The 24757-nt window shown below is 54.4% G+C and overlaps 3 protein-coding genes across 4 annotated transcripts in view; 1 reads left to right on the top strand and 2 right to left on the bottom strand.

The window, feature by feature from the left end:
* The window catches only part of LOC108534488 (endogenous retrovirus group K member 8 Rec protein-like), a 19969-nt gene extending 16839 nt beyond the window's left edge, over window positions 1-3130 (bottom strand). Inside the window, exon 1 of one of the 2 annotated variants that reach the window (XM_017879859.1) lies at window positions 2871-3130. The gene's annotated coding sequence lies outside the window, so the exon portion shown is untranslated. The remainder of the gene's footprint in view (window positions 1-2870) is intronic. The other variant, XM_017879860.1, reaches the window with a different exon arrangement.
* Window positions 3131-3235: 105 nt separating this feature from the next.
* On the top strand, window positions 3236-19002 carry PIN1 (peptidylprolyl cis/trans isomerase, NIMA-interacting 1). Its single transcript, XM_017879857.1, has 4 exons — window positions 3236-3427; window positions 7225-7437; window positions 17339-17449; window positions 18402-19002. Exons 1-4 carry the CDS (start codon window positions 3370-3372, stop codon window positions 18509-18511), a joined length of 492 nt encoding a protein of 163 aa, XP_017735346.1. The 5' UTR covers window positions 3236-3369; the 3' UTR covers window positions 18512-19002.
* Window positions 19003-23009: 4007 nt separating this feature from the next.
* OLFM2 (olfactomedin 2) overlaps window positions 23010-24757 on the bottom strand; it is a 65196-nt gene continuing 63448 nt past the window's right edge. The window contains 6 exon segments of the mRNA XM_017879856.1: window positions 23010-23576; window positions 23578-23606; window positions 23609-23628; window positions 23631-23672; window positions 23675-24142; window positions 24145-24151. Coding sequence (XP_017735345.1) covers window positions 23459-23576; window positions 23578-23606; window positions 23609-23628; window positions 23631-23672; window positions 23675-24142; window positions 24145-24151 — 684 coding nt within the window. The 3' untranslated portion in view covers window positions 23010-23458.

Raw genomic sequence — 24757 nt, 5'->3', positions numbered from 1 at the left:
CCCCCAAAAATTATTTTTTTAAAAAAGTATCTTTTTGCCCAGGCGCAGTGGCCAAAATCCCAGCACTTTGGGAGGCCGAGGTGGGTGGATCACCTGAGGTCAGGAGTTCGAGACCAGGCTGACCAACATGGAGAAACCCCATCTCTACTAAAAATACGAAATTAGCCGGGCATGGTGGCGCATGCCAGTAATCCTAGCTACTCAGGAGGCTGAGGCAGGAGAATTGCATGAACGAGGGAGGTGGAGGTTGCAGTGAGTTGAGATCGTGCCACTGCACTCCAGCCTGGGCAACGAGCAAAACTCTGTCTCAAAAAAAAGTATATTTTTATTATGCTAATACATGCTTGTAAAAAACTCAAAATGTTCTATTAAAACTTACACTTTTTTTTTTTTTTTTTTGAGATGGAATCTCGCTCTGTCACCCAGGCTGGAGTGCAGTGGCGCAATCTTGGCTCACTGCAAGCTCCGCCTCCTGGGATTACAGGCTCCCTCCACCATGATCAGCTAGTTTTTGTATTTTTGGTAGAGACAGGGTTTTACCATGTTGGCCAGGCTGGTCTTGAACTCCTGACCTCAGGTGATCCTCCCGCCTTGGCCTCCCTAAGTGCTGGGATTACAGGTGTGAGCCACCACACCCAGCCTAAAACTTAAATTCTTAATTTCTTCCTTCACCTGCATCTCCAGTGATAGTCATTAACATATTGGAAAGAATCCAGAAGTTTTTAGTGATATAAATCTATAGTTTTTACACAATTATGATAATTACGTATTACTTATTTTTATTTATTTTATTTAATTTTTGAGATACAGTCTCGCTCTGTCGCCCAGGCTGGAGCGCAATGGCATGATCTCGGCTCACTGCAGCCTCCGTCTCCCAGGTTAAAGCGCTTCTGCCTCAGCCTCCCAAGCAGCTGATGGGACTACAGGCACGTGCCACCGCACCGGGCTAATTTTTTGTATTTTTAGTAGAGACAGGGTTTCACCATGTTAGCCAGGATGGTCTCGGTTTCCTGACCTTGTGATCTGCCTGCCTCAGCCTCCCAAAGTGCTGGGATTACAGGTGTGAGCCACTGTGCCTGGCATATTATTTATTTTTTAACACATAATTGATAATTATATATAATTTAATACTCATACTGTTCAGCTGCTTGCTTTCTATGCTTTATATCTTTGATGTCTTTCCATAAGTGATCTCTTCATAAATTCCCTTTGTTTTGGATGTGTTGTTCTTTCATACATACTATAATTGCTGTACCATATTATGACTTGCTTTTCCACCCAGCAGACAGTACCAGTTAACACTACATATCCTAGGTATGGGCCAGGCACTGTTTTTTGTTTTTGGAGGTGGGTTTTTTTTTTTTTTCTACATGGGATCTTGCTCTGTCAACCAGACTGGAGTGCAGAGGCATAATCACAGCCTCACTGCACCCTTGACCTCTGGGGCTCAAGCTGTCCTCCCACTTGAGCCTCCTGAGTAGCTGAGATTACAGGTGCGCCACCACATTTGCTTTTTTTTTTTTTTGAGACGGAGTCTCGCTCTGTCGTCCCCAGTGGCGCAATCTTGGCTCACTGCAAGCTCCGCTTCCCAGGTTCACGCCATTCTCCCGCCTTAGCCTCCGGAGTAGCTGGGACTACAGGCGACTGCCACCACGCCCGGCTAATTTCTTTTTTTTTTGTATTTTTCGTAGAGACAGGGTTTCACCGTGTTAGCCAGGATGGTCTCGAGCTCCTGACTTCGTGATCTGCCTACTTCGGCCTCCCAAAGTGCTGGGATTACAGGCTTGAGCCACCGTGCCCGGCCTTTTTTTTTTTTTTTTTTTGAGATGAAATCTCGCTCTGTCGCCCAGGTTGGAGTGCAGTGGCACAATCACGGCTCACTGCAACCTCCGCCTCCCAGGTTCAAGTAATTCTTCTGTCTCAGCCTCCCGAGTAGCTGGGATTAAAGGTGCTCACTACCACGCCTGGCTAATTTTTGTATTTTTAGTAGAGACCGGGTTTCACCATGTTACCAGGCTGATCTTGAATTCCTGACTTCAGGTTATCTGCCTGCCTCGGCCTCCCAAAGTGCTGGGATTACGGGTGTGAGCCACCAAGCCTGGCTTGAGTGCTTTATGTGGATTTATTTATTTAATCTTCACATCAAACAGAAGGATGTATTATTGCTTATCCCCACTTTGCAGATTGGGAAACCAAAGTACAGAGTAACATTAAGTAATCAGTTCAAGGTCACATAGCAAGTGGCAGTGCCAGGCTTTAAACCCAAGTCTGGCTCTAGACTTCTCTTAGCCTTCTACTGCATCCTGCGTCTAATTTGTTGTGGGCAGTTTTCCCTATGAGTTCACTTCACTCAGCCTCATTCTTTTTAGCGGTCACATAGGGTTCTATGCTAGGTGAACTGTAGTTGAACCGTTTGCTGTCAGTGTCTTCAACTCCCATATCTACCCAGAGTTCCCCAACCCTGGGTCCCAAATATCTCCTCTGTGTTCCACGGGCTCTGCAGACTCTATTTTAAGTTGGCTAAAACTGAGCTCATCTCCTCCCACCTGCACCTCCTCCATGTTCTTATATGAATGTCAATGTCGGCACCCACTGGTCACCCAGGATAGAGGAAGGAGCCAGACTGCGAAGTAATAAGGGAAGTAAGCAGGTTCCAAAAGACGTGGAAGGCGTTTGGGTCCAGAGCCTAGGGAAAAGTTTGGCTCTGCAAAAAATAAAAGAGGCTGGGTTAGCTTTGGACATCTGGGGAAACAGGTGGGATGAGGGAGGATGGAGGAGCCAAATTTAAGCATCGGGCACTTAGGTGCTCATCTCCAAGGCAACTGCATTGCTATGGCAACAACAGAGGCAGCCCCGCCACGCCCAAGTACCTCCTCGACCGCCGTTACCTCCGCACCAGCCAGACGCTTCCGCATGGGAGGGCTGGGGGTTTGCGGACCTTCGGGAACGGCTCAGGAAGGCAGCAGTTGCTGCTGCATTAGCCAATCCATAAGCTCTGTCCCGCCTGGGTGGGCTCTGCGGCGAGGCGCGCCAAGAAGGGGTCGGGAGTTTTTTGGCGCTCGCTAAAGGGCGTTGAGAAGGGCGGGGCCGCGTCTCTTCGGACCACTCAGGAGCCGGGGAGAGCGAGTGGGCGGGGCCAAACTGAGGCTGGCCGGGGGCGGGGCGCAGGGATAACGTGGGAGGGTCCGCCCAGCCTCTCTTCTACCCAATAGAAGGCCAGAAAGCCAATCCGGACGGTTGGGGCGTCCAATGGGCGTTCCCGCGAGGCCCCGTTGCAGAGCGCGTCTAGCCAATAGGCGGCGGCGGCGGGCGGGCGCGGGCGACTGGCGGCGCGGCTGAGGCGGAGCGGGCGCTGCGGCAGGAGGGAAGATGGCGGACGAGGAGAAGCTGCCGCCCGGCTGGGAGAAGCGCATGAGCCGCAGCTCAGGTGCCGCGGGGGTCGGGGCTGGGGCGGGACCGCGCGGGCCCGCGTAAGCAGGGCTCGAGCTCGCCTCTTGGGCTCGGCGGCAGCGGTGCCTCCCTCCTGTGGGGTCCTGGTTCCTCCGCGTCGTCCCCGGGGTAACGGCCCCGGCCCGCCCTGTTGTGGGGCTGCGAGCCTCAGGAGCCGCTGGGAAGCCAAAGGAAGCTGAGGCAGGGGGCTGGGCGGGTGAGGGTCCGGGAAGTCCGGGGCGATGGCCCTGGCCCTGCCGGCCCGGCTGATACCTCTCGGCCTAATGCACCTGACTCCCCCGGGGGACGTCTCTGCACTTTGCTGGGCCCGGGGGCACCCCTGGGAAGGGGACACTCCAGTACCCTGCAAAGGGCGTAGGGTGTTGCCCGACCTCGGGTCCACAACCTACCCCTGCTAACACCCCTACCGTGTACACCTAATGCTGAGTCTGCGACATCGCCGGTGACATTCTGCCAGACGATGGCCCCTGTGCTTAGGCCCGATTTAACGGTTAGCCACAATGATAATATTGCCAGTAACAGGGCACGTTTGTCTCTGTATAAAGCGCTTTAAGTTCTCTCTGAATTGCCACAACTCTGGGAGCCAGATAGTTATTACTTCCTATCTTACCAGCAAGGAAACTGAGGCCAGAAAACTGAAGGAACTCGTCCAAGATTATTCCAGGGGCTGGGGGTTGGATTAGGACCTAGGCAGTTTGCCTCCAGATCCCCCTGCCCTTGTCACAGCACTCCTGAGTAGCAGGCCCAGCATCTGTGGGCAGGTCGCGAGTCACTCTGCTGCCTCCAGAGCCCATAGCAATCGCATTTGCAGTAATAATTCTCCTTGGTTGAGTGCCAGGTTCTGGTGAACGCTTTGGATACATGGACGCTCCTCGTTAACCCCATGAGGTGTGATCTCCTTATTCTCTAGTCCCCATTTTTCAGATGAGAAAACTGAGGTGCAGGGAGATAGAGCCCATTGCCAAGGTTTTAGAGTGAGTCCGTAGCTCAGCTGCATTTGCCACCGGAACCCGTGCTCTCGCCCATCCTGCTCTAGCCCTGGCCTGTGGCTGGGACCTCCAGCATAAACCGGATGCTCTGCCCAGCCATGGGCCCATTTCTGCTGTTTCTGCTCAGTTCAACCCTGATGGCTTCCTTTATGGGTGACACTCCATGTCACCCAGGCGAACTGTCAGCCTTTGGAGTGGCACCCAGTAAGGTCTTTACTTCCAGCTTCTTGTTCACAGTATTCACTCCTTCATACCCCTCACTCCCTGGGTAACATCTGGCCACCAGTAATGCTGGTTCCTAGCTCTGCAACACTGTGCACGGTGTAGTAGCTAAGAGCAGAGCTTTCGGGTGTGAAGTACCTGAGTACAGTTCCTGCCTCCCCCTGTGTGTGCCTGGAACAGAGTAATGTTACTCATTGCTGCCATTCCCAGAGATGCAAAAGGTGAGGCCTCCGTTTTGTTGTCTATACAATGGAGATAATAAAGGCTATCCCACTCTTAATGTGTGCCAGTTTCTGTCCTAGGCATTTTACAGATGTGTAAACTTATTTGGTGCTTTCTTCTTCTTTTTTCTGGAGATGGTCTCACTGTGTGGCTCAGGCTGCAGTGCAGCCTCTGCCTCCCAGGCTTAAGCAATCCTCCCACCTCAGCCTTTCACGTAGCTGAGACCACAGGCATGTACCACCACCCATGGCTAATTTTTAATTTTTTATTTATTTACTTCTATTTATTTATTTATTTTGAGACAGAGTCTCACTCTGTCGCCCAGGCTGGAGTACAGTGGCATGATCTTGGCTCACTGCAGCCTCCACCTCCCAGGTTCAAGTGATTCTCCTGCCTCTGCTGAGTGGCTGGGATTACAGGTGCCTGCCACCACATCCGGCTAATTTTTGTATTTTTAGTAGAGATGAGGTTTCACCATGTTGGCCAGACTGGTCTCGAACTCCTGACCCCAGGTGATCCACCTGCCTCAGCCTCCCAAAGTACTGGGATTATAGGCCTGAGCCACTGAGCCCAGCCAGCCTGTTTTTTGGTTTGTTTGTTTGTTTTTGTTTTTTTTGAGACAAGAGTCTCACTCTGTCGCCCAGGCTGGAGTGCAGTGGCATGATCTTGGCTCACTGTAGCCTCCGCCTTCCAGATTCAAACAATTCTCCTGCCTTAGCCTCCCGAGTAGCTGGGATTACAGATATACACCACCATGCCTGGCTAATGTTTGTTTGTTTATTTGAGGTGGAGTTTCGCTTTTGTTGCCCAGGCTGGAGTGCAGTGGCACAATCTCAGCTCACCACAACCTCCACCTCCCGGGTTCAAGCGATTCTCCTGCTTCAGCCTCCCCAGTAGCTGGGATTACAGGTGCCCGCCACCAGGCCCGGCTAATTTTTTGTATTTTTAGTAGAGATGGGGTTTCACTGTGTTGGCCAGGCTGGTCTCGAACTCCTGACCTCAGGTGATCCTCCCGCCTCAGCCTCCCAAAGTGCTGGTGCAGGCGTGAGCCACTGTGCCTGGCCAATGTTTGTTTTTGTTTGTTAGTTTGTTTGTTTGAGATGGAGTCTTGCTCTGTCGCCTAGGCTAGAGTGCAGTGGCGCGATGTCAGCTCACTGCAACCTCTGCCTCCCGGGTTCAAGTGATTCTCCTGCCTCAGCCTCCCGAGTAGCGGGGATTACAGGTGTGTGCCTCTATGCCCAGCTAGTTTTTTGTATTTTTAGTAGAGATGGGGTTTCACTGTGTTAGCCAGGATGGTCTCGATCTCCTAACCTCATGATCCACCTGCCTCAGCCTCCCAAAGTGCCGGGATTACAAGTGTGAGCCACGGCACCTGGCCCAATGTTTGTATTTTTAGTAGAGATGGGGTTACACCATGTTGGCCAGGCTGGTCTCAACCTCCTGACCTCAGGTGATCCACCCCACCTTGGCCTCCCAAAGTGCTAGGATTACAGGCGAGAGCTACCACGCTTAGCCCTTTTTAAATTTTTTTTTTTTTTTTTTTTGAGATGGAGTCTCGCTCTGCCGCCCGGGCTGGAGTGCAGTGGCCGGATCTCAGCTCACTTCAGCTCACTGCAAGCTCCGCCTCCCGGGTTCACGCCATTCTCCTGCCTCAGCCTCCCGAGTAGCTGGGACTACAGGCGCCCGCCACCACGCCCGGCTAGTTTTTTGTATTTTTTAGTAGAGACGGGGTTTCACCGTGTTAGCCAGGATGGTCTCGATCTCCTGACCTCGTGATCCGCCCGTCTCGGCCTCCCAAAGTGCTGGGATTACAGGCTTGAGACACCGCTCCCGGCCCCCTTTTTAAATTTAAAAAAAATTATTATTTAGTCCTTTCAATGACCCTAAGGTAGGAACTGTTATCTCCATTTTACAGGTGAGAACACTGAGGCCCAGGGAAGGTAGATCACATTTGAACCCAGATTCAGATTTGAATTCAGGTGGTCTGCCTGCTGAGTGCATGCTTCGAGTCAATTTCCTGTCCCCCAGCTTCCTCTCTTCCATCACCCTGGGTTATTTTCATCTTTGAAGTTGTTGGGGATTTATATTATCCTGTGTTTTGTTTGCTTGTTTAGCACCTGTCTGTTCTCACCTAGAATGTTAGCTCTCTAAGGGCAGGGACTGTATCCTGCCACATTGGCTCATGTCTGGAGAGCCCGTGGCACATGGTGGACACACCATGGATTTGTTGAATGAAGGCACCCCCTGCAAGCCAGGCCCTTACCCTGGCTTCTGGCTGTGGGCTCAGGTGGTGTCATGGGAGCACAACCCTAGCTGAATTCCCACCTGCCCTCCCCTCCAGGCCGAGTATACTACTTCAACCACATCACTAACGCCAGCCAGTGGGAGCGGCCCAGCGGCAACAGCAGCAGTGGTGGCAAAAACGGGCAGGGGGAGCCCACTAGGGTCCGCTGCTCGCACCTGCTGGTGAAGCACAGCCAGTCAAGGCGGCCCTCGTCCTGGCGGCAGGAGAAGATCACCCGGACCAAGGAGGAGGCCCTGGAGCTGATCAACGGTGAGCAGGGCAAGGGCAAAGGCTTGGGAGGGGGTCTTCTCCCAGGTGGGCCTTTGTAGAAGTCACAGCAGACCCTTCACCCCAGCTTGCTCAGCTGCCAGGCGTGGTGTTGGCCAACACAAAAACACCAGTGCATGACATGACCCTGACCTTCACAGCAGCCATTCTCTTTCCTTTTCTTTTTTTTTTTTTTTTTTTGAGACGGAGTCTCGCTCTGTCACCCAGGCTGGAGTGCTGTGGCCGGATCTCAGCTCACTGCAAGCTCCGCCTCCTGGGTTCAGGCCATTCTCCTGTCTCAGCCTCTCGAGTAGCTGGGACTACAGGCGCCGCCACGTCGCCCGGCTAGTTTTTTGTAGTTTTTAGTAGAGACGGGGTTTCACCGTGTTAGCCAGGATGGTCTCGATCTCCTGACCTCGTGATCCGCCCGTCTCGGCCTCCCAAAGTGCTGGGATTACAGGCTTGAGCCACCGCGCCCGGCCTCTCTTTCCTTTTCATCTGGCATTTCAGGGTGAGCCAGGTAGGGGCAGAGGACCCAGCCTGGGGACTGGCAGACCTGGGTTCAGGTAGTACTGTGCCTCTGTGAACTCTGTGACCTTTGGGAGGGGACTCATGAGTCAGCTTTCTCTGTAAAATGGGCATCCTCTGAGGACCATTGTGAAAGTTCAAGGGAATGAGGCAATGCATTTTGCACAGTGGGCCCTCAGTCTGTGGGAACTGTTGTCAATAGTAGTATCATCCAGTAGGGGCCCAAGTCACAAACATAGGTGGGTCCAGAGAGAGCGGTCAGAAAGGTAGTGAGTGCGTGCAGGGTGCGGTGGCTCACACCTGTAATCCCGGCACTTTGGGAGGCCTTGGAGGGCAGATCACCTGAGGTCAGGAGTTCGAGATTAGCCTGGGCAGTATGGTGAAACTTTGTCTCTACTGAAAATACAAAGATTAGGCAGTTGTGGTGGTGCATGCCTGTAATCCCAGCTACTCGGGAGGCTGAGGCAGGAGAATCTCTTGAACCCGGGAGGCGGAGGCTGTAGTGAGCCAAGATCGCACCACTCCACTCCAGCCTGGGCAGCAAAGCGAGGCTCCATCTCAAAAAAAAAAAAAGAAAGAAAGAAAGGTAGTGAGTGCCAGCAGAGCTAGTGAGTTAATTCTGACCTAAGGGAGGAAGCTATTCCGTGCTCTGTTCTGTGTTTCCTCTACAGTCTGGCACTGGGGTGGCAAACTTTAAAGGCCAGATGGTAAATATTTTAGGTTTCGTGGGCCATGCAGTCTCCGTCAGCTCTGCTTTGTAACTGGATGGCAGTCATAACCAATATGTAAGCAAGCACATGGTCATGGCTGTGTGCCAAGAAAACTTTATTATTTACAAAATCAAGGAGGATTTGGCCTGCAGGCCATCATTTGCAGAGCCCTGTGTAAAGCTGTCCAGTTTGGCTGCCACTCCTCACATGTACTATTTCCATGTAAATTAATTAAAATTACCATTCAGATGCAGTGGCTCACACCTCTGATCCCAGCACTTTGGGAGGCCAAGGCGGGAGGATCACTTAAGCCCAGGAGTTTGAGACCAGCTTGTGCAACATAACAAAACCCTGTCTCTACAAAATATACAAAAATTAGCTGGATGTGATGGTATATGCCTAGAGTACCAGCTACTCAGAAGACTGAGGTGAGAGGATCCCTTGAGCCCAGGAGGCAGAGGTTGTAATGAGCCGAGATCATGCTACCACACTCCAGCCTGGGTGACAGAGCGAGACCCTGTCTCAAAAATAAATAAATAAGATAATATCAAAAATTGGTTTCTCAGTTGCACTGGTCATACTTTAGCTGGTGGCTGCCATCTTCAACAGCGGGAATATAAAACACATTTCCATTCTTGGCCGGGTGCAGTGGCTCACGCCTGTAATCCCAGCACTTTGGGAGGCCAAGGTGGGCGGATCACGAGGTCAGGAGATTGAGACCATCTTGGCTAACATGGTGAAACCCCGTTTCTACTGAAAATACAAAAAAATTAGCTGGACGTGGTGGCAGAGACACCTGTAGTCCCAGCTACTTGGGAGGCTGAGGCAGGAGAATGGCATGAACCCGGGAGATGGAGCTTGCAGTGAGCTGAGATCGGACCACTGTACTCCAGCCTAGGCAACAGAGCGAGACTCCATTTCAAAAAAAAAAGAAAATTTCCATTCTTGCAGGAAGTTGTGTCTGACAGCCTTTCTCAGAGTCCCCAGAACCTCCTGGGCTGTCCCTACTCCAAACAACCCATCCCTCAACCATGCCCAGACAGCCTGGGTTGCTATGCAGCTCTGCCGGGTCCTGGCTGTGTGATCTTGAGCAAGTTACTTAACATCTCTGGGCCTCAATCTTTTTCTCCTTCTTATTTTGAGACAGGATCTTGCTGTGTCATAGCTCACTGCGGCCTCAACCTCCTTGGGATCAGGTGATCCTTCCACCTCAGCCTCCCAAGTAGCTGGGACTGCAGGCTCATAACACCACACCTGGCTGATTTTTGTATTTTTAGTAGAGTAGACTTCACCATGTTGCCCAGGATGGTCTCAAACTCCTGGGCTTAAGTGATCCTTCCACCTCAGCCTCCCAAAGTGCTGGGATGACAAGCATGAACCACCGCTCCCAGTCGTCAAGTCTTTTTCATTTATAAAATTAGTGTTAGAATAATAGGACCCACCTCCCAGGGTGGTTGTGAGGACTCCTGGCTAGTACAGTAAAGCAGGAGTAACAGCTCCTGGCATTGGTAAACGTTCTGTCATTGTTAGTGGCCACTGTCATTGCAGTTGTTGGTTGTGGTAACACAGGACCCAGCACAGAGTGCACACTCGGTCAGTATTGGCTATTGTTTTACTCTCTCATCACTTGGTCCAGTACTGGCCTGCAGGATGTTATTACACACGCACACCCCCAACATGGCATCTAGCACAGTATGTGTCCCCGTTAGCCTTATATGTAAGCATGGTAGAGAGAAGCCAAGCTCTTGCATAGAATCTTGAAGGCTGATTAAAGAGCCAGCCTCCTGACCTCTGAGGGCGGGGACTGGATCTCTCTCTTTCCCCTGTATTCCCATCCTGCCACACAAAGCCTGGCCCAGAGTCAGCCCTCACAGCCTTGTTTCATGAGCCAGTAGGAAGCAAGAAGGATTCCTGGCACAGGAACAGGCAGAAGTAAAGGCCTAGGGCTAGGATGTAGCCAGGACTCTGGGGAAGGCTTTGCAGGGAGCTGGGGGGTGGTGAGACCTCTCACGGGCAGGTCCCAGCCAGGTTGAAGATGGCCCTTGTCAGGTGAGGAGGTTGGGTTCTTTCCTGGAGGCAGCAGGACATAATGTGGCCATGTGGGATGAGGAGAGGAACCCACCAGTGCTCTGCTTTCAGCAAAGATCTGTGAAGCTAGAATGTCAAGGACCAGGGAAACTGGAAGGCCCAGAACCTTCAGAGGTTCTGGTTGCCCCAGAGCAAGAGGAAGAAATGGAGGGAGAAGCCAGGAGAGAATCACGAGATGACCCCTCGGGTCCTCCCAGCTCTAGTGGTCACTGTTCTGAGGCTTCCGGACCCCATAAGAGTGAGTAGGAGGGCTCAGACATTTGGGGATGGAGCGGCATGAGGTGGGCTCCTGGGGGTCAGCAGAGCAACCAGGCGCAGGACAGAGCTGCTTCAGGTGGTCCTGATGAGAGCTGGCAGAAGGCTGAGGCCGATGGGGACAGTGAGGAGGGCATGGGCCTGGGTGTGGTGGGTGAGGGTGTTTCCCCCATCTCTGGGTTGGACAGGTGCACCTGGTAAGTAGCCAGGCCTTGAGGCCTCGCCGTAGGTACCTGCAGATTCGGAATGTCAGCAGGAGCCCCGCCTGCCCGCCTGATGGAAGCTGTGGGAGGAACTGCAGCGAGAGACAGTGTGACTTGAACTTGGGGGCTGGAAGTGGAGGAAGAAGTGAAAGGGAGCAGACCTGAGAGAGATTCAGGAGGCAGGATAGAGAGGACTGGGTGATGGATTAGGTGGACAGTGGTGGGATGTCTGGGGGAGGGTCAGGGCAGAATAGCATGGCCCACCCTGGGCTCGTACAGGGCTGGGTTTCAGTGCCGGCTGTGTGGTCTTCATTCCCTGAGCCTCAGTTGCCTCATCTGTAGAATGGGGAGACGGTGGCTCTGAGGATCCAGGAGTGATGGGCTCTGTGGCTGGTGCATTTTGCATGGTGGAGCCTCAGCCCCAGTCATTCAGATGTGGACAGTGGGGGAGCTGAGGTCAAGTCAAGGTCTCTGCTCACGGGCAGCCCCTGCTGCCACCCCACAGCCCATAGAAAGAGTTCTGGATAGGACCACAGGAGGCCTGGTGGGCTCAGCACACAGATGATGACCTTGGCCCACAACCACCCTCTCCTGGTATACTGCCTGAGACGGTGCTGGGGCACATCCCCTCAGAGGTCAGTAGGAGGCTGCAGTGAGGTGGCCCTGGCCAAGGTACACTCGGTAACATCCTCATGTGCAGTGTCGGTGTGGGCATTGGGCACCTGGGCCTCATTTTCTCTTCCATGAAGTGGATGTTCTCCCCTCGAGGGTTCATGCCGGGTGATCAGGAGATCATGATTTGGGCAGCTCACTCCCCAGCTGGCAGCGGGCTGAATCTCATCAGTGCCCATTTAGATCTGGTGCTCCGCCCTTGCCCTGAAGGGACAGGCTGCCTGCAGAGAGAGTCGGGGCCTCCACGTTTTCTGCTGAGGCTCCTTTTCCCAGCATTGGCTCCTCTGCAGCTGCTGGGCTGCAGTCAGAGGCTGTCAGGGATCCGAGGGAGTCATTGCCAGTGTCCTTGTCTAAGGAGGATGGGCTGTGGAGAAGCCCTCCCTGCCTACTCTTCACCCCTGGCCCCTCACATGCCCAGGGCCTGGAGGGTCCCAGGGAGGCTGAGACTGTGAGCAGCCATCCTATCCACATACCCATCCCAGCATCCAGGTCAGCCCCTTTGTCCCAGGGTCCCCAAGGTCACTGGCACCCTTCCAGCTTGCTGGCCTCGGGCCAGCCTCTAGCCTTTCCTTCTGGATCTTGGTCTTCTCAGACCTGACCCTGTCACCTCTTTCCCCAACCGGGCCCCTTCCCCTCTGGTGCCTGGGCAGCCTCCGGGAAGTATACTCGAAGCACCGTAATGATCTGGCAAGGCAGAGGAGAGAGCACATCTCGAAACCTTTTTGGAGTCAAGGACTACCCCATTTGTTCCCTCACTCCCACCTAGGTCACTGAGGTGCATTAGCTTGGACTGTTGTAACAAAATACCACAGACTGTGTGGCTTAAACAACAGTCATCACTTTCCACAGTTCTGGAGGCCAGAAGTCCATGATCCAGGTTCCCTCAGATTTTGTTCCTGGCAAGAACCCATTTCCTGGCTTGTAGATGGCTGCCCTCTCACTGTGTACTCACATGGTATTCCCCAGGCGCATGTGCACAGAGTGAAGGAGCACAAGCTCTCTGTCTGGTGTCTCTTCTTTTTTTTTTTTTTTTTTTTGAGACGGAGTCTTGCTCTGTCGCCCAGGCTGGAGTGCAGTGGCCGGATCTCAGCTCACTGCAAGCTTCACGCCATTCTCCTTCCTCAGCCTCCCGAGTAGCTGGGACTACAGGTGCCCGCCACCTCGCCCGGCTAGTTTTTTGTATTTTTTAGTAGAGACGGAGTTTCACCGTGTTAGCCAGGATGGTCTCGATCTCCTGACCTCGTGATCCGCCCGTCTCGGCCTCCCAAAGTGCTGGGATTACAGGCTTGAGCCACCGCGCCCAGCCTGGTGTCTCTTCTTATAAGGACACTAATCCTGGCCAGACGCAGTGGCTCATGCGTGTAATCCCAGAGCTTTGGGAGACTGAGGTGGGCAAATCACTTGAGGTCAGGAATTTAAGACCAGCCTGGCCAACATGGTGAATCTCCATCTCTACTAAAAATACTAAAAAAAAAAAGTAGTCGGATGTAGTGGCGCATGCGTGTGATCCCAGCTACTCAGGAGGCTGAGGCAGGAGGATCGCTTGAACCTAGTAGGCAGAGGTCACAGTGAGCTGAGATCACACCAATGAACTCCAGCCTGGGTGACACAGCCAGACTCTACCTCAATAAAAAACAAAAAACAAAAATGGGACATTAATCCTGTTGGATCAGGGCCCCACCCTTATGACCACATTTAACCCTAGTTACTTCCCTGAAATCCCCATCTCCAAATGCAGCCACACCGGGGGTTAGGGCTTTAACACATGAATTTGGGGTGACACAAACATTGAGTCCATAACAGATGGATGGGCAGCTTGGATCTGTCAGGGGCCTGCTCTGCAACAGCCGCTGCTTAAGTGATCACTGATTCACTCCTTGGAGCAGCCTCCAACATGGGAGCAGCTGTTACCCCATTTTACAGGCCAGTTGAGTGAGGCTCCAAGAGGTAAAGTCACCTGCCAGACTCGCATTGTTCAGGAGCAGCAGAGGTAGGATCTGAACCTGACGGAGTCCAGAGTCAGCACCCATAACGTGTCCTCTTGGACTTTGAGGATATGCTGTGAGCAGGCTGGCTGGGGTATGCCAGCACAGACAGGTGCCATTCTGTTTTGCATACAATTTCAGGGGGTCCTGAACACCTTGAAGCAGGTGGAGGCCCCTGTTCCAGACTGGGAGCTCCTGAAGAGGCCACCCTGCGTCTGTGTGGTTCTAAGCTGGAGCCACATCAAATCAGGATGGGGCTCCAGCACCTGACAGCCCCCATCAAATTTCATGGGTTTGGTGCCATCAAGGCTGACATGTTGTCTTGGAGGAGGCCCAGGAAGTCTGGCCTTAGGGTCACAGCCTGAGTTTCAGGTAGACAGGGCATGAGATTCCAGCATTTCTGCTTCAAGCCCTGTGGTAGATCCCCGTCTGCCTCCTTCCCTATGGCCTATTTCTGTCTCATTTATTCATGAACTTCTTGAACATTCATGAACACCTGTTTTGTGCACAGTGCTGGGTTCTGAGGGTGTAGCAATGAACAAGGCCAACCCAGCAGCCTTCGTTCCCACACTGTGAGGCCGGGAAGCAACCTGCCAATAGGACGGTAGTAAATGCAGCACCCAGGCGGAGGCATCTCACACAGTGGGGGATTAGGGGAGGCTTCTGGGGGAGACCAGAGGATAGCTGGTGAGTTTCAGGCAGGACAAGAGGCTTAAACCAAGGTCTGCGAGGCAGGGGAGCAGGGCAGGAGTAGGAGGATTTCATTGTCGGGGGGTCGGGTACAGGCTGAGCTAACAAGACACACAGAACCAAACCCCTCAAGGTCAGCCTCACAGAGCAGGAACTCAGGAAGAAAGTGTTTGGTTTTTTTCTTTCTGAGATGGAGTTTCGCTCTTGTTGCCCATGCTGGAGAACAGTGGCACGATCTCAGTTCACTGCACCTTCCACCTCCCAGGTTCAAGAGAAAGCGCTTTTTTTAAAAAAAAAAATCATTCCAGCTAGTTGGGAGGCTGAGGCAAGAGGATTGCTGCAGCCCAGGGGTTCAAGGCCAGCCCGAGAAATCTGATGAGACCCCCATCTCTACAAAAGGAAAACAAAACAGTCATTGCCGGCTTTCATCAAAGCAGAAGGTTTTCCAAGAGAGCTGGCAGGTCAGAGGCAGATCTGGGTGATATGAGCTATGGGGGCGCCAAAGTGTGGCTTTTATTTGTTTTTAAGTGGTATGGCTTGCCACTGTGTGTGTGAGAGAGGACAACTTGGACGGGCTGTCCAATTTCAGGGATCCCTGTGGCTGTGCCCCCAGCCCTGGCCGCTGGGGGCTGTGGCAAGGTGATGCTTGTTCAGGGCCTGGGTCTGGACCTGGCTCCTCAGATGCTCAGCGCCTGCAGGCAGTCCTGCTACCCCGAAGCAGGTGGGTACCCTGGCTGGCTTAGTGGTCCAAACAGAAGCGGGGGCAGGGGACTCCAGTGCTCTGTGCCTAAGGCCAAGGAGATACTAGAAGTTCAGGGAGAGAAAGGGTGGGAGGGGGTCCTAGCAACCTCTGATTTAAGTCAGAGTCACTGGTGGATGTGTCTGGCAGCCCTGGAAGCGGGGTGTTCTGATCAAACCAGGGAATCACGGGCAGAAGCCTCTGTAATATGCCATCCCAACAGAAGCTGGGCCCTGTATGGCACTGATGTCCCTGTCGGACAGGCATCACACAGTGTCCCAGAGGGATGGCCAGATCTGACCAGGACACGTGGGCCGGGAGGGCCAAGGATAGGGGCAGCAGTAGAGGCTGCATCATCCCTGGGATGCGGTCCACACGGAGGGAAGAGTGATGAAAGCAAGGGACATTGGTCAGGGTCTTGCTCGGTGCTGGGCACTGTGCCGCATGTCATAGCCACTGGCACAAGACTGTCAGGTGGAGGGGCAAAGGGATGTCAGGGCAGCAGGTCCTGTTGACATCCAGCTCAGATACCAGGACACTGGTGGCTGCCATGACGTGCAGCCCAACAGGGAGCTATGGCTGTGCTGTCATGGTGGTACCATTTCCACCGTGGTCCCAAGCAGGTCAGAGTGTGAGGCCGAGGAGCCCTGGGGACACTTGGATCAATTCAATGTGTTCAGCAGGTGCCATGGTTGGGTGTCCAGGCCTCCTAGCACTGGCTGGGTCACCCAGCAGTGTCCCCATGGCTCTCTGACAGGCTGTAGGTGGGTGTATCAGCTATGTGTGTCCTGGGCAGATTGGCCGGCAGTCATGTCATGGCCTCATTTAGGTCAGAAGGAGCAATGGGTAGAAGTGTCAGGGTTACGTTAGGAAACCCCCTCCTGAGTGTGTCAGGGTGACCCTCACGTTGGAGAGAAGAACTGATGTCCCTGGAGCGTGGCTGCCAGGCCATAGGGTACATGGGGCGGGTGCAGTTCACCCAGAAGGCTGCCCTGGCTTGCTGGGGCTGTCACATCACTGGCCTAGGGAGGACACTGGAAGGGACACCCGTTCGTGTCAGAGCAAGAGGAGGATTGGGGTAGAGCAGACTTTGGCCCATGGGCACCTTCCTGGGGGCGGCCTAGACTCAGGAAGGCGGTAAGCCATTCCTCCCTACCTGGCATGTGCACAAGAGTGCATACACAGACTTGCTCACACACATTCACACAACACAAACCACGTGCACACACACGCAGCCCTCCCCGCTTGGCTCCCGAAACATGAGTCACTCAGATGCTACTCTGCTGCTATCCTGCCCCCTCTGCCAGCAGCCCTGTTCCTCCCCCACCTCCTGGAGAGTCAGAGTTGATGGGCTGGTTTAGGCCACACAGGGTGGGGCCGCCCTAAGTTCTGCCAGCATGCAGACCGTAGGTGGGGAGCCAGGAGAAGAGCTGTGTCGCCTGCCTCTGGGACCCTGGGGCTACAGTCCACGAGTGTCCCTTGCAAAGCCCACCGGGGTGCCTTGGAGGCCCTTCCCAGTACCAGGCTGTTCTTCCCAGATGGGACAGCTGAGGCCATGGGCTGCCATGGCAATGCTGGGCCCTCTCTGGACAGTTCTCCCACCTCTGCCCAGGGGGCCCTGGGGGCCCAGCTCCCTGCCTGGGTCAGCGTTTCCCTGCCTCCTGCTCTCCTCTGACCTGTCCAGCTTGGATGTAGATTTTGCTTCAAATGTGTGTGTGTGGGTGTTGGAGAGGGTGACAGCAGGAGCAGGGATGTGAGACCCGCAGGGTTGCAGGGCTCATGGGTGACTGGCAGGGTGCACCGAGTGCTCATGCACGTGAAAGGCGCCTCTTCTTGGGTGTGGGTAAGGACAGGTATGACTGCGCCTGCAGGTGTGTGTGAGGAGAGGGGTTGTGGGGAGCATGTGTGCCTGTAGGGGGAGGCTTTCCGAGTGAAGTGCTGCCTCCCCCGCTGGCCAGCTCTGGAGCCCTCCATCCTGTCTGGTCAGGTCCCCCCGCCCTAACCTGGCCCTCCCATTCCGTTCCATGTCCGCAGGCTACATCCAGAAGATCAAGTCGGGAGAGGAGGACTTTGAGTCTCTGGCCTCACAGTTCAGTGACTGCAGCTCAGCCAAGGCCAGGGGAGACCTGGGTGCCTTCAGTAGAGGTGCGCAAGGAATGGGCCCCACCAGGTCCCAGGTTGGGGGACCCTCACTACCCTGAGGGATAGAGGTCGGGAGGGTCTGGGCACTGGGCTCCCGGGTGCCACACCAGCCTTTGGGGTCCAGCAGGTGGCAGCACAGCCCCTTCCTCAGGCTTTAGAGGCTGCTCTGCTGGGCAGGGCCAGGGCCACACAGGGAGGGAGCTGCAGCGCTTTCTTCCTGGAATCATCTACCCGGGGGTGGGGCTCAGCCTCTGTGTGTCTGTGCACAGATGTCCTCATCCCAGGCCCACCAAGGCGGGTACATCCTGTCCTCTGCCTCTTCCTTTTTGTGGTTTAAGGCTGGGGGCCCTGAGAGTCCCAGGGCATGTCCCCCAGAATCCCTCTCAAAGGTGGGGAAACCAGGGGTGAGAGGAGGTGGCCCTGAGTTTAGGCCTGTCTGGCCAGGAGAGTGGAAATCAGGGACAGAGGGGACCAGGCCTCCTCCTCTTCCTCCTCTTCAGTCCTCGTGATCTGCAGAACATCAGGGAAAGGCCAGGATGGGTTGCAGGGTATGGTGTGCAGGTGTTTTAGAGGGGTGGGGCGGCAGCATGGGGCCAGCAGCTGCCCACCTGCTCTGAGGAGGCTGGCGGGACAGATGACGTGGCAGGGCTGGGAACCAAGCCCAGGGAGACGAGTTCACCACTGAAGTGGCCCCTAAACGCGCAGCGGCGGCTGCAGCCCTGCCTGCCATCCTTCATGCTGTCCTCCGGCTTCCCAGGGCCTCCTTAATGGCCCTGCTGCCCCTAGCTGGGCCGCCGCTCAGCACCAGCAATAAACGTGGTGACGGATGAATGTGGACAAGTGTGAGGCTCAGTGCAGGCAGGAGCCCCATCTGTCGCGGCTGCTGCCCGCCCTGCCTCATCCTGTCCTCTGCCAGCCCAGCCTTGACACCCCCACCGCCCCTCCTGGCTCCCAGGTCAGATGCAGAAGCCATTTGAAGACGCCTCGTTTGCGCTGCGGACGGGGGAGATGAGCGGGCCTGTGTTCACGGATTCCGGCATCCACATCATCCTCCGCACTGAGTGAGGGTGGGGAGCCCAGGCCTGGCCTTGGGGCGGGGCAGGGCAGCTGGGCCCGCCAGCTCCCCTCTTGCCCACCAGCCAGTAGCCGAACCCCCCACTCCCTGCCACCGTCACACAGTATTTATTGTTCCCAAAATGGCTGGGAGGGGGCCCTTCCAGATTGGGGGCTCTGGGGTCCCCACTCCCTGTCCATCCCCAGTTGGGGCTGTGACTGCCAGATTCTCCCTTAAGGAATTGACTTCAGCAGGGGTGGGAGGCTCCCAGACCCAGGGCAGTGTGGTGGGAGGGGTGTTCCAAAGAGAAGACCTGGTCAGCAGAGCTGCCCCGTGTTCCCCCAGGTCCTGGAGGCAGACTTGAGGACCGAGTTATTTCTAGTTAGGCCACGCTCCTCTGTTCAGTCGCAAAAGCAAACACTCGTGCGGCCCAGCCATGGGCCCTCTGAGCAACTGTGCAGCACCCTTTCACCCCCAATTAAACCCAGAACCACTGCTCTGCTCTCCTGTGTCTCATTTCTCCCCGGGGAAGCATAGCGGGGACGATGTCGTGGGGAGGGGATCACAGCCACCTTATCCTAAGAGTCCCAGCTGCACGTTCTCCCCCAAGACTCCCCCTTGCCCTGGCCCAGGGGGAGTCCCAGCAGCTGACTCTCAGGGATGTGGTCGCTGCCCAGCCACCCAGCACCCTGAGACCTGCTTCCCTGCCATCTCAGGTGCTACCGGAAGGTTCATGGGTCCAACCCAGCACCTGGCCCAGCACCCACTGCAGCTGCGGTTACCATGACAACAGGGCCCTCCCGGACTGGAGGGGGCTTCGGCGGGGAGGCGGATGGGAGCAGACACGGCTTCTAGTGCTTGAAGGTGGAGCAGAGGGGATCCTGGGGCGGGTGGCGGGGAGATGGGGTTCCCCGCCAGTGTGGGGGCTATGGATGTGGCCTGCCTGACCCCCATCCCCTGTTCAGTCGGGGGGCTGTGGGTCTGGTGGAGAGGTGGTTATGCCTGCACGCCCTATTCCCCCCCCACTTGATGGGGACCAGCCCAGATTGTGGGGGTGCCTGGCTGTCAGAGCTTAGGGACCTGAGCAACTAAAGCCTGGCCCCAGGGGACCTCCCCTCCCGCAAACGCTGAGTTTCTAATAAAGGCCAAGCCTCATAAACAATCACCTGCGCCTGCTCCCATCTGGCTGGCTTCGGGAGCAATCGCTCACTCGCCTGCTGCCTGCCTGCCGGAGCGTTTGTCATTAGGAAGGTTTAATGGGTTTCCTCTCAGCTCCAGAGGGCTGGGGAGAGCCAGCTGCATGGCTACACTACCAGGCAGAATGTTCTCCCGTCGCCTGGTGGAAGGGGGTTGGGAGTGAGGCAGCCGCGCCACCATTCACACCAGCAGTTGGATGTGGGGTTGGGGAAGTGACTGCACCCCTCCTGGAACAGTGGAGGCCCTGGTTCTGGAAGAATAGGAAATTAGTGGCTGGGGCCCAGAGGGTTTGCTGAGTTCCACTCCAAGGTGAAGAATGGGCTTTGTGTCCTGTCAGCAGCAGGGCCCAGGGAAGGGTGTGCATCATTCTGTGTGGGAGACGCTGCCCCCCACCCGTGTGTGTATGTGTGTGTGTGTATGTATGTATGTGTCTGCGTTTGCCCAGTAATGTGTGGGACCATGTGATTGGTTGTCTCTGTGTCCTGTGCATTTTGGGAGTCCCCTGGTCTGAGTGTGACCACCTGCCCCTCCAGGCACCCCCTTCCCTTGTTCTGTGCAGTGGCCAAAACCCAAATGAGAATGTCGCTGTCAGGTAACCATGTCTCCAGAGCCCACTTCGGGGCCGTGATTCATTATTAAGCAGCTGTGCATTCCCTTACCTCCCACTCACCCCCTCCTGCCTAGAACCAGGGCATAAATCCCAGGCCTTTAGGATGGTGACAGTGTAGTCTTCCCTAGTGCCACTTTACAGGCACCTCCCAGGCCAGACCTGCCGCAGGGGGTCAATCTCCACATGCCCCTGGCTTCTGTGGCCGCAGGGCAGGGCTGGAGCAGGTCACCTTGGAGTAAACGGGATTACTGCCCCAGGATTGGAGTTGGCTTCGTGGTGCCCATGTCCATGATGAGAGGGGAAATCAGTGAGTTAGCAGTGGACAGCCGAAGACGCACACACATGCACACAGATTGATCCTGGCCTGGGAAGTGTTAGTCTGCCTGCCCATCCTTGTTTGTAACAAAAACCACAAACTGAAAAGCTCTGAGCCTGCGTGTGTGTGTGTGTGTGTGTGTGTGTGTGTGTGTGATCTCTCTGAGGACCTGGTACAGATGTGATGGACACACCCACACCCAGCCCCAATCGCGGTTTGAGAATGTGGCTCCCCAGCACTCAGCGTATTGTGGACAAAGATTGTGGACCTCAGCATCCTCAATTCTCCACCTTACTTTGGGAGAATCCAGTATCTAAGGGCGATAAACTACCCCATCCTCTCACTGTGGAGACTCTCTGCTTCCAAATAAATGTAAATTGGGGTGGGAGTTAGGGGGATACAGATGTTCTAGGTGTCCTGGCTTTGTGCTGCTTTTCGTTTCATGTTTTCAGCCGGTACAGAGTAAAGTGCCTCTCCACGTGCTAATCCGGGAATGAATCCTTTTTCCGATGTCAAACATATTCACTTAAATGGAAATTAATTGCTTTTCTTGAGGATTTCTCTAAAAATTGGGTTTAAATGAGTACATTAGGCAGTCCCATTTATTATTCATTGGTTTCATTCCCAATATGGCCCCAGTGTCCAAGTTCCCGGAGATGCCAGCATGGAGCGGAGATGATCTAATCAGGGAAACCATTAATTAGAGATGGGGAGAGCCTCCCCCGGGGGAAGTGGGGAGCACCCGCTCTGTGGCCTCAGCAGGGTGGGGGTCCGGGCCATTAGGGCTCTTTAAATGATATTTCTGCTCTGGATTCAATAGGGACCAACCACCGGAGTCAACATGGGCAGGATCACCTGGGCAGCTTCCCCTACCTTCATTCTTGGCCCCTCAGCCCCAAGGGTGACGTTCCTCACTGTTCTTGTACCCCTTCCGACTAGCCTGGCTGCACCCCTTACGTCCACCTCACGCAGGCCTTCAGACAGGCCTGGCTCGTATAAAGCCCTCATCTGGTTCTTCCTCGTCTGTGACTTCCCCTCCCCTGCCTTTAGCCAGATCTCTAAGGCTGCTGAGGACTTAGCTTCTCCTTTTTTATTTTTAAAATTGAGACAAGGTCTCACTCTGTAGCCCCGCTGCAATGCAGTGGCGCTCATGGTTCATGCAGCCTCGAACTCCTGGATTCAAGAGATCCTCCCACCTCAGCCTCCCGAGTAGCTGGGACTATAGGCGCACACCACCATGCCTGGCTAGTTTTGTCCATTTTTTTTTAGAGATAGGGTCTTGTTAGGTTGCCCAGGCTGGTCTTGAACTCCTGGACTCAAGCAATCCTTCCACCTCAGTTTCCCAAAGTGCTGGGATTACAGGCATGAGCTGCTGTAAAGTCCCTTCCTGTCTCCCTCATACTCTTCTTTCCTGCCTCCAAAACGTCTTGTCTTTTCCTCTCCTTCCCCTCCAAGAGTTCTGGTTCCCCATCAGGGGCTGTCCCTGCCCAGTCCCTCTTCCAGGCAAACAGGCTCCATGTGTGGGGTGTGAGTGTGTGCAGCTGAAGGCACCTGAGTGCCCTTTTAGGCTGTTTCTAGCTTTTTTTGTGATTAGCTAACTCGGCACAAATGTGACTCGTTTAAAACGATTTTGAAATTATAAAGCAACAAGAGAAAAAAGAAAAAGGAAAAATTCAGCTGGGCCCTACTCTTTCATACCCAGCTTGTTAGAAGCCAGCTTGATTGTTAAAAACCCATTAAAAAAATTGCCAGACTGGCCGGGCTCAGTGGCTCACGCCTGTAATCCCAGCACTTTGGGAGGCTGAGGGGGGCGGATCACTTGAGCCCAGGAGTTCAAGATTACCCTGAACAACATGTTGAAACCCCCATCTCTACTAAAAACAAAAATTAGCCTGGCGTGGTGGTGCGTGCCTGTAATTCCAGCTACTCGGGAGGCTGAGGCACGCGAATCGCTTGAACCCAGGAGGCGGAGGTTGCAGTGAGCTGAGATCATGCCACTGCACACCAGCCTGGGTGACAGAGCAAGACTGTCTCAAAAAAAAAATTTTTTTTCCAGACCACTTAGTAATGCATCAAGAGTGATCGGAGAGTGGCAATCCAGTGACGGGAGAATACTCATTTGAGGCCAGTTTTCATTGTTGTGCTAGAATTCTCGTTTGTTTTGATCAAACTGCTTTTAAATGAATTGCTTTCGATCAAAACAACTTGGGATTGGGTCTCCTCACCCATCTCCCCAAAGGGCTGGCCCTGGGGAACCCCTTCCCCACCGTTTGCTTAAGCTCAAGTTATGGAATAAGGGGATCCTCACTGGAGAGGGGTCACCAGGCTTGGACTTTGGGGCCACCTCCACCTCTGCCCCTATTGGACACACAGAGTCATCGAAGCATCAAATGTCAAAGGTCCTGTTTATTCCGGCAAACCGGAAAGAAAAAGTGTAAATAAAAAAAGAAACAGATCCATGCACTCAACTCCTGGGGGTGGGGTGGGAGTGAGGGATGAGGAATGGGTGGGAAGCAAGGAGGGAGGGGCGGAAGGACAGAGAGAGTGAGAGAGACAGAGAGGCAGAGACAGAGAAAGAACTGGAGAACCAGAGGCATAAAAGAAAAGACATCCATAAAAGGCAGAAAGAAAGAAGTGTATTAAAAGCAGGGATCAATAAAGGAGAAGAGGGGAAATTGAGAAAATAGACAAATAGGCAGAGAACAAAAGCCCAGCAAAAAGGCGGGGAGAAAGGGCATGACAGAGACAGATCACCCTTGAGGGACACAGGCAGAATGAAAAGGGCCCCCAGCCGCCGGAGGCCCCCCAGGCAGCAGCCCGAGTCACAGCATTGGCTCAGGGGTCCCCAGAGGTGCTGATGACGTGAAACAGGGTGACATTGTAGAGCACCTGGTGGCCGTTGTTCCAGGTATAGAGGGCGCGCTTCCCGGGGTTGTAATCCCAGATCGAGATTGGAATACTGGTTGTGGAAGGGGCACTCGCGTGGTACTCGTAACTGGACGTGTGGTGAAATAGCTAAAGTAGACCTTGGCCCCAGCCAGGGTGGGAGTGTCACGTATACACGCCGCCAGATCATGAAGGCCTCGACGGCGCGATTGCGCTTGGGGTAGCCAGTGTCCCAGGAACCGCGATGACCTCGAGGGTGTTGGGGTCCCATCCGGCTGACCACGATGTTGCCGCAGTTGCTGGTTGGTGGTGTACACAAGCCCAGAGCCCGGCTCTCGTCCCCACCATGAAAGCCATGTCGGTAGAAACCGCCCCGAGGAAGTAGGGAAGGTGTGTTGTAACCGGCGCCGGGAGCTCCTCTGCACCAGCCACGACGCGATGCGGACAGTGGTATTTTGACCACCACGTTGCTCTGGTACTTGTATAGAACAGGGACCGTTTGTTACACCACTCGTGGCCGTTGCCCGCCCCACGGCTGGGCAGCATGGTGCTGGATAAAGTTGCTGGCCTTTTGTATGAAGTCTCCCAGTTACGGGAACTCCAGACCCGGCGGCCCTTAGTAATAGCCATCATGTACCAGACCTACGCGGAACAGCCACTGGTCACTGGGGGTGGGGACCACCACCAATGACCCAAGGGTCCCCAGCACTAGCTTACAGCCATAGAGATCAACTGGTCACTAAGTGGTCATTAGTCATGGGAATTCTGTACCATTCATTACTCAATTAGGCCCTAGTGTGGACCAGATCATCCGTGGTGACCAGGTCATTTAACCATGGGCCATGAATTCAAGTAGTCTTATACTCAAGTGGCTGCCATGGACCATAACCACCCAATATCAATACCAGGAATTCCATGGCCCAGTGAGTCCCCAGGGGCTGCAGGTTCTTGGGGAACGCATGGCCCCAGTGGGACCCCATGATCCCAGTGAGGCTATTGGTCTTTTTTTTTTTTTTTTTTGAGATGGAGCCTCTCTCTGTCGCCCACAGGCTGGAGTGCAGGTGGCGTGTATCTCAGCTCACTGCAACCTCCCGGTTCAAGGCGATTCTCCTGCCTCGTGCTCCGAGGTAGCTGGGATTACCGGTTTGCATACCACCACGCCTGGCTAATTTTTGCATTTTGAGTAGAGATGGGTTTCACCATGTTGTGTCATGGCTGGTCTCGAACTCCTGGCCTTGTGATCCCACT

Source organism: Rhinopithecus bieti, unplaced genomic scaffold (assembly GCF_001698545.2).
Source record: "Rhinopithecus bieti isolate Rb0 unplaced genomic scaffold, ASM169854v2 scaffold_10589, whole genome shotgun sequence".
Taxonomy (NCBI): domain Eukaryota; kingdom Metazoa; phylum Chordata; class Mammalia; order Primates; family Cercopithecidae; genus Rhinopithecus; species Rhinopithecus bieti.
Note: the sequence above shows the minus strand (reverse complement) of the source record. Positions and strands in the feature narration are given on the sequence as shown.

What these genes read in the sequence shown, in the direction of transcription:
- PIN1 (XM_017879857.1), top strand. Translation starts at nt 3,370, where the DNA reads ATGGCGGACGAGGAGAAGCTGCCGCCCGGCTGGGAGAAGCGCATGAGC. An exon ending in GCGCATGAGCCGCAGCTCAG is followed by an intron (nt 3,428 to 7,224) that starts GTGCCGCGGGGG and finishes CCTCCCCTCCAG; the next exon opens with GCCGAGTATACTACTTCAAC. An exon ending in CCTGGGTGCCTTCAGTAGAG is followed by an intron (nt 17,450 to 18,401) that starts GTGCGCAAGGAA and finishes CCTGGCTCCCAG; the next exon opens with GTCAGATGCAGAAGCCATTT.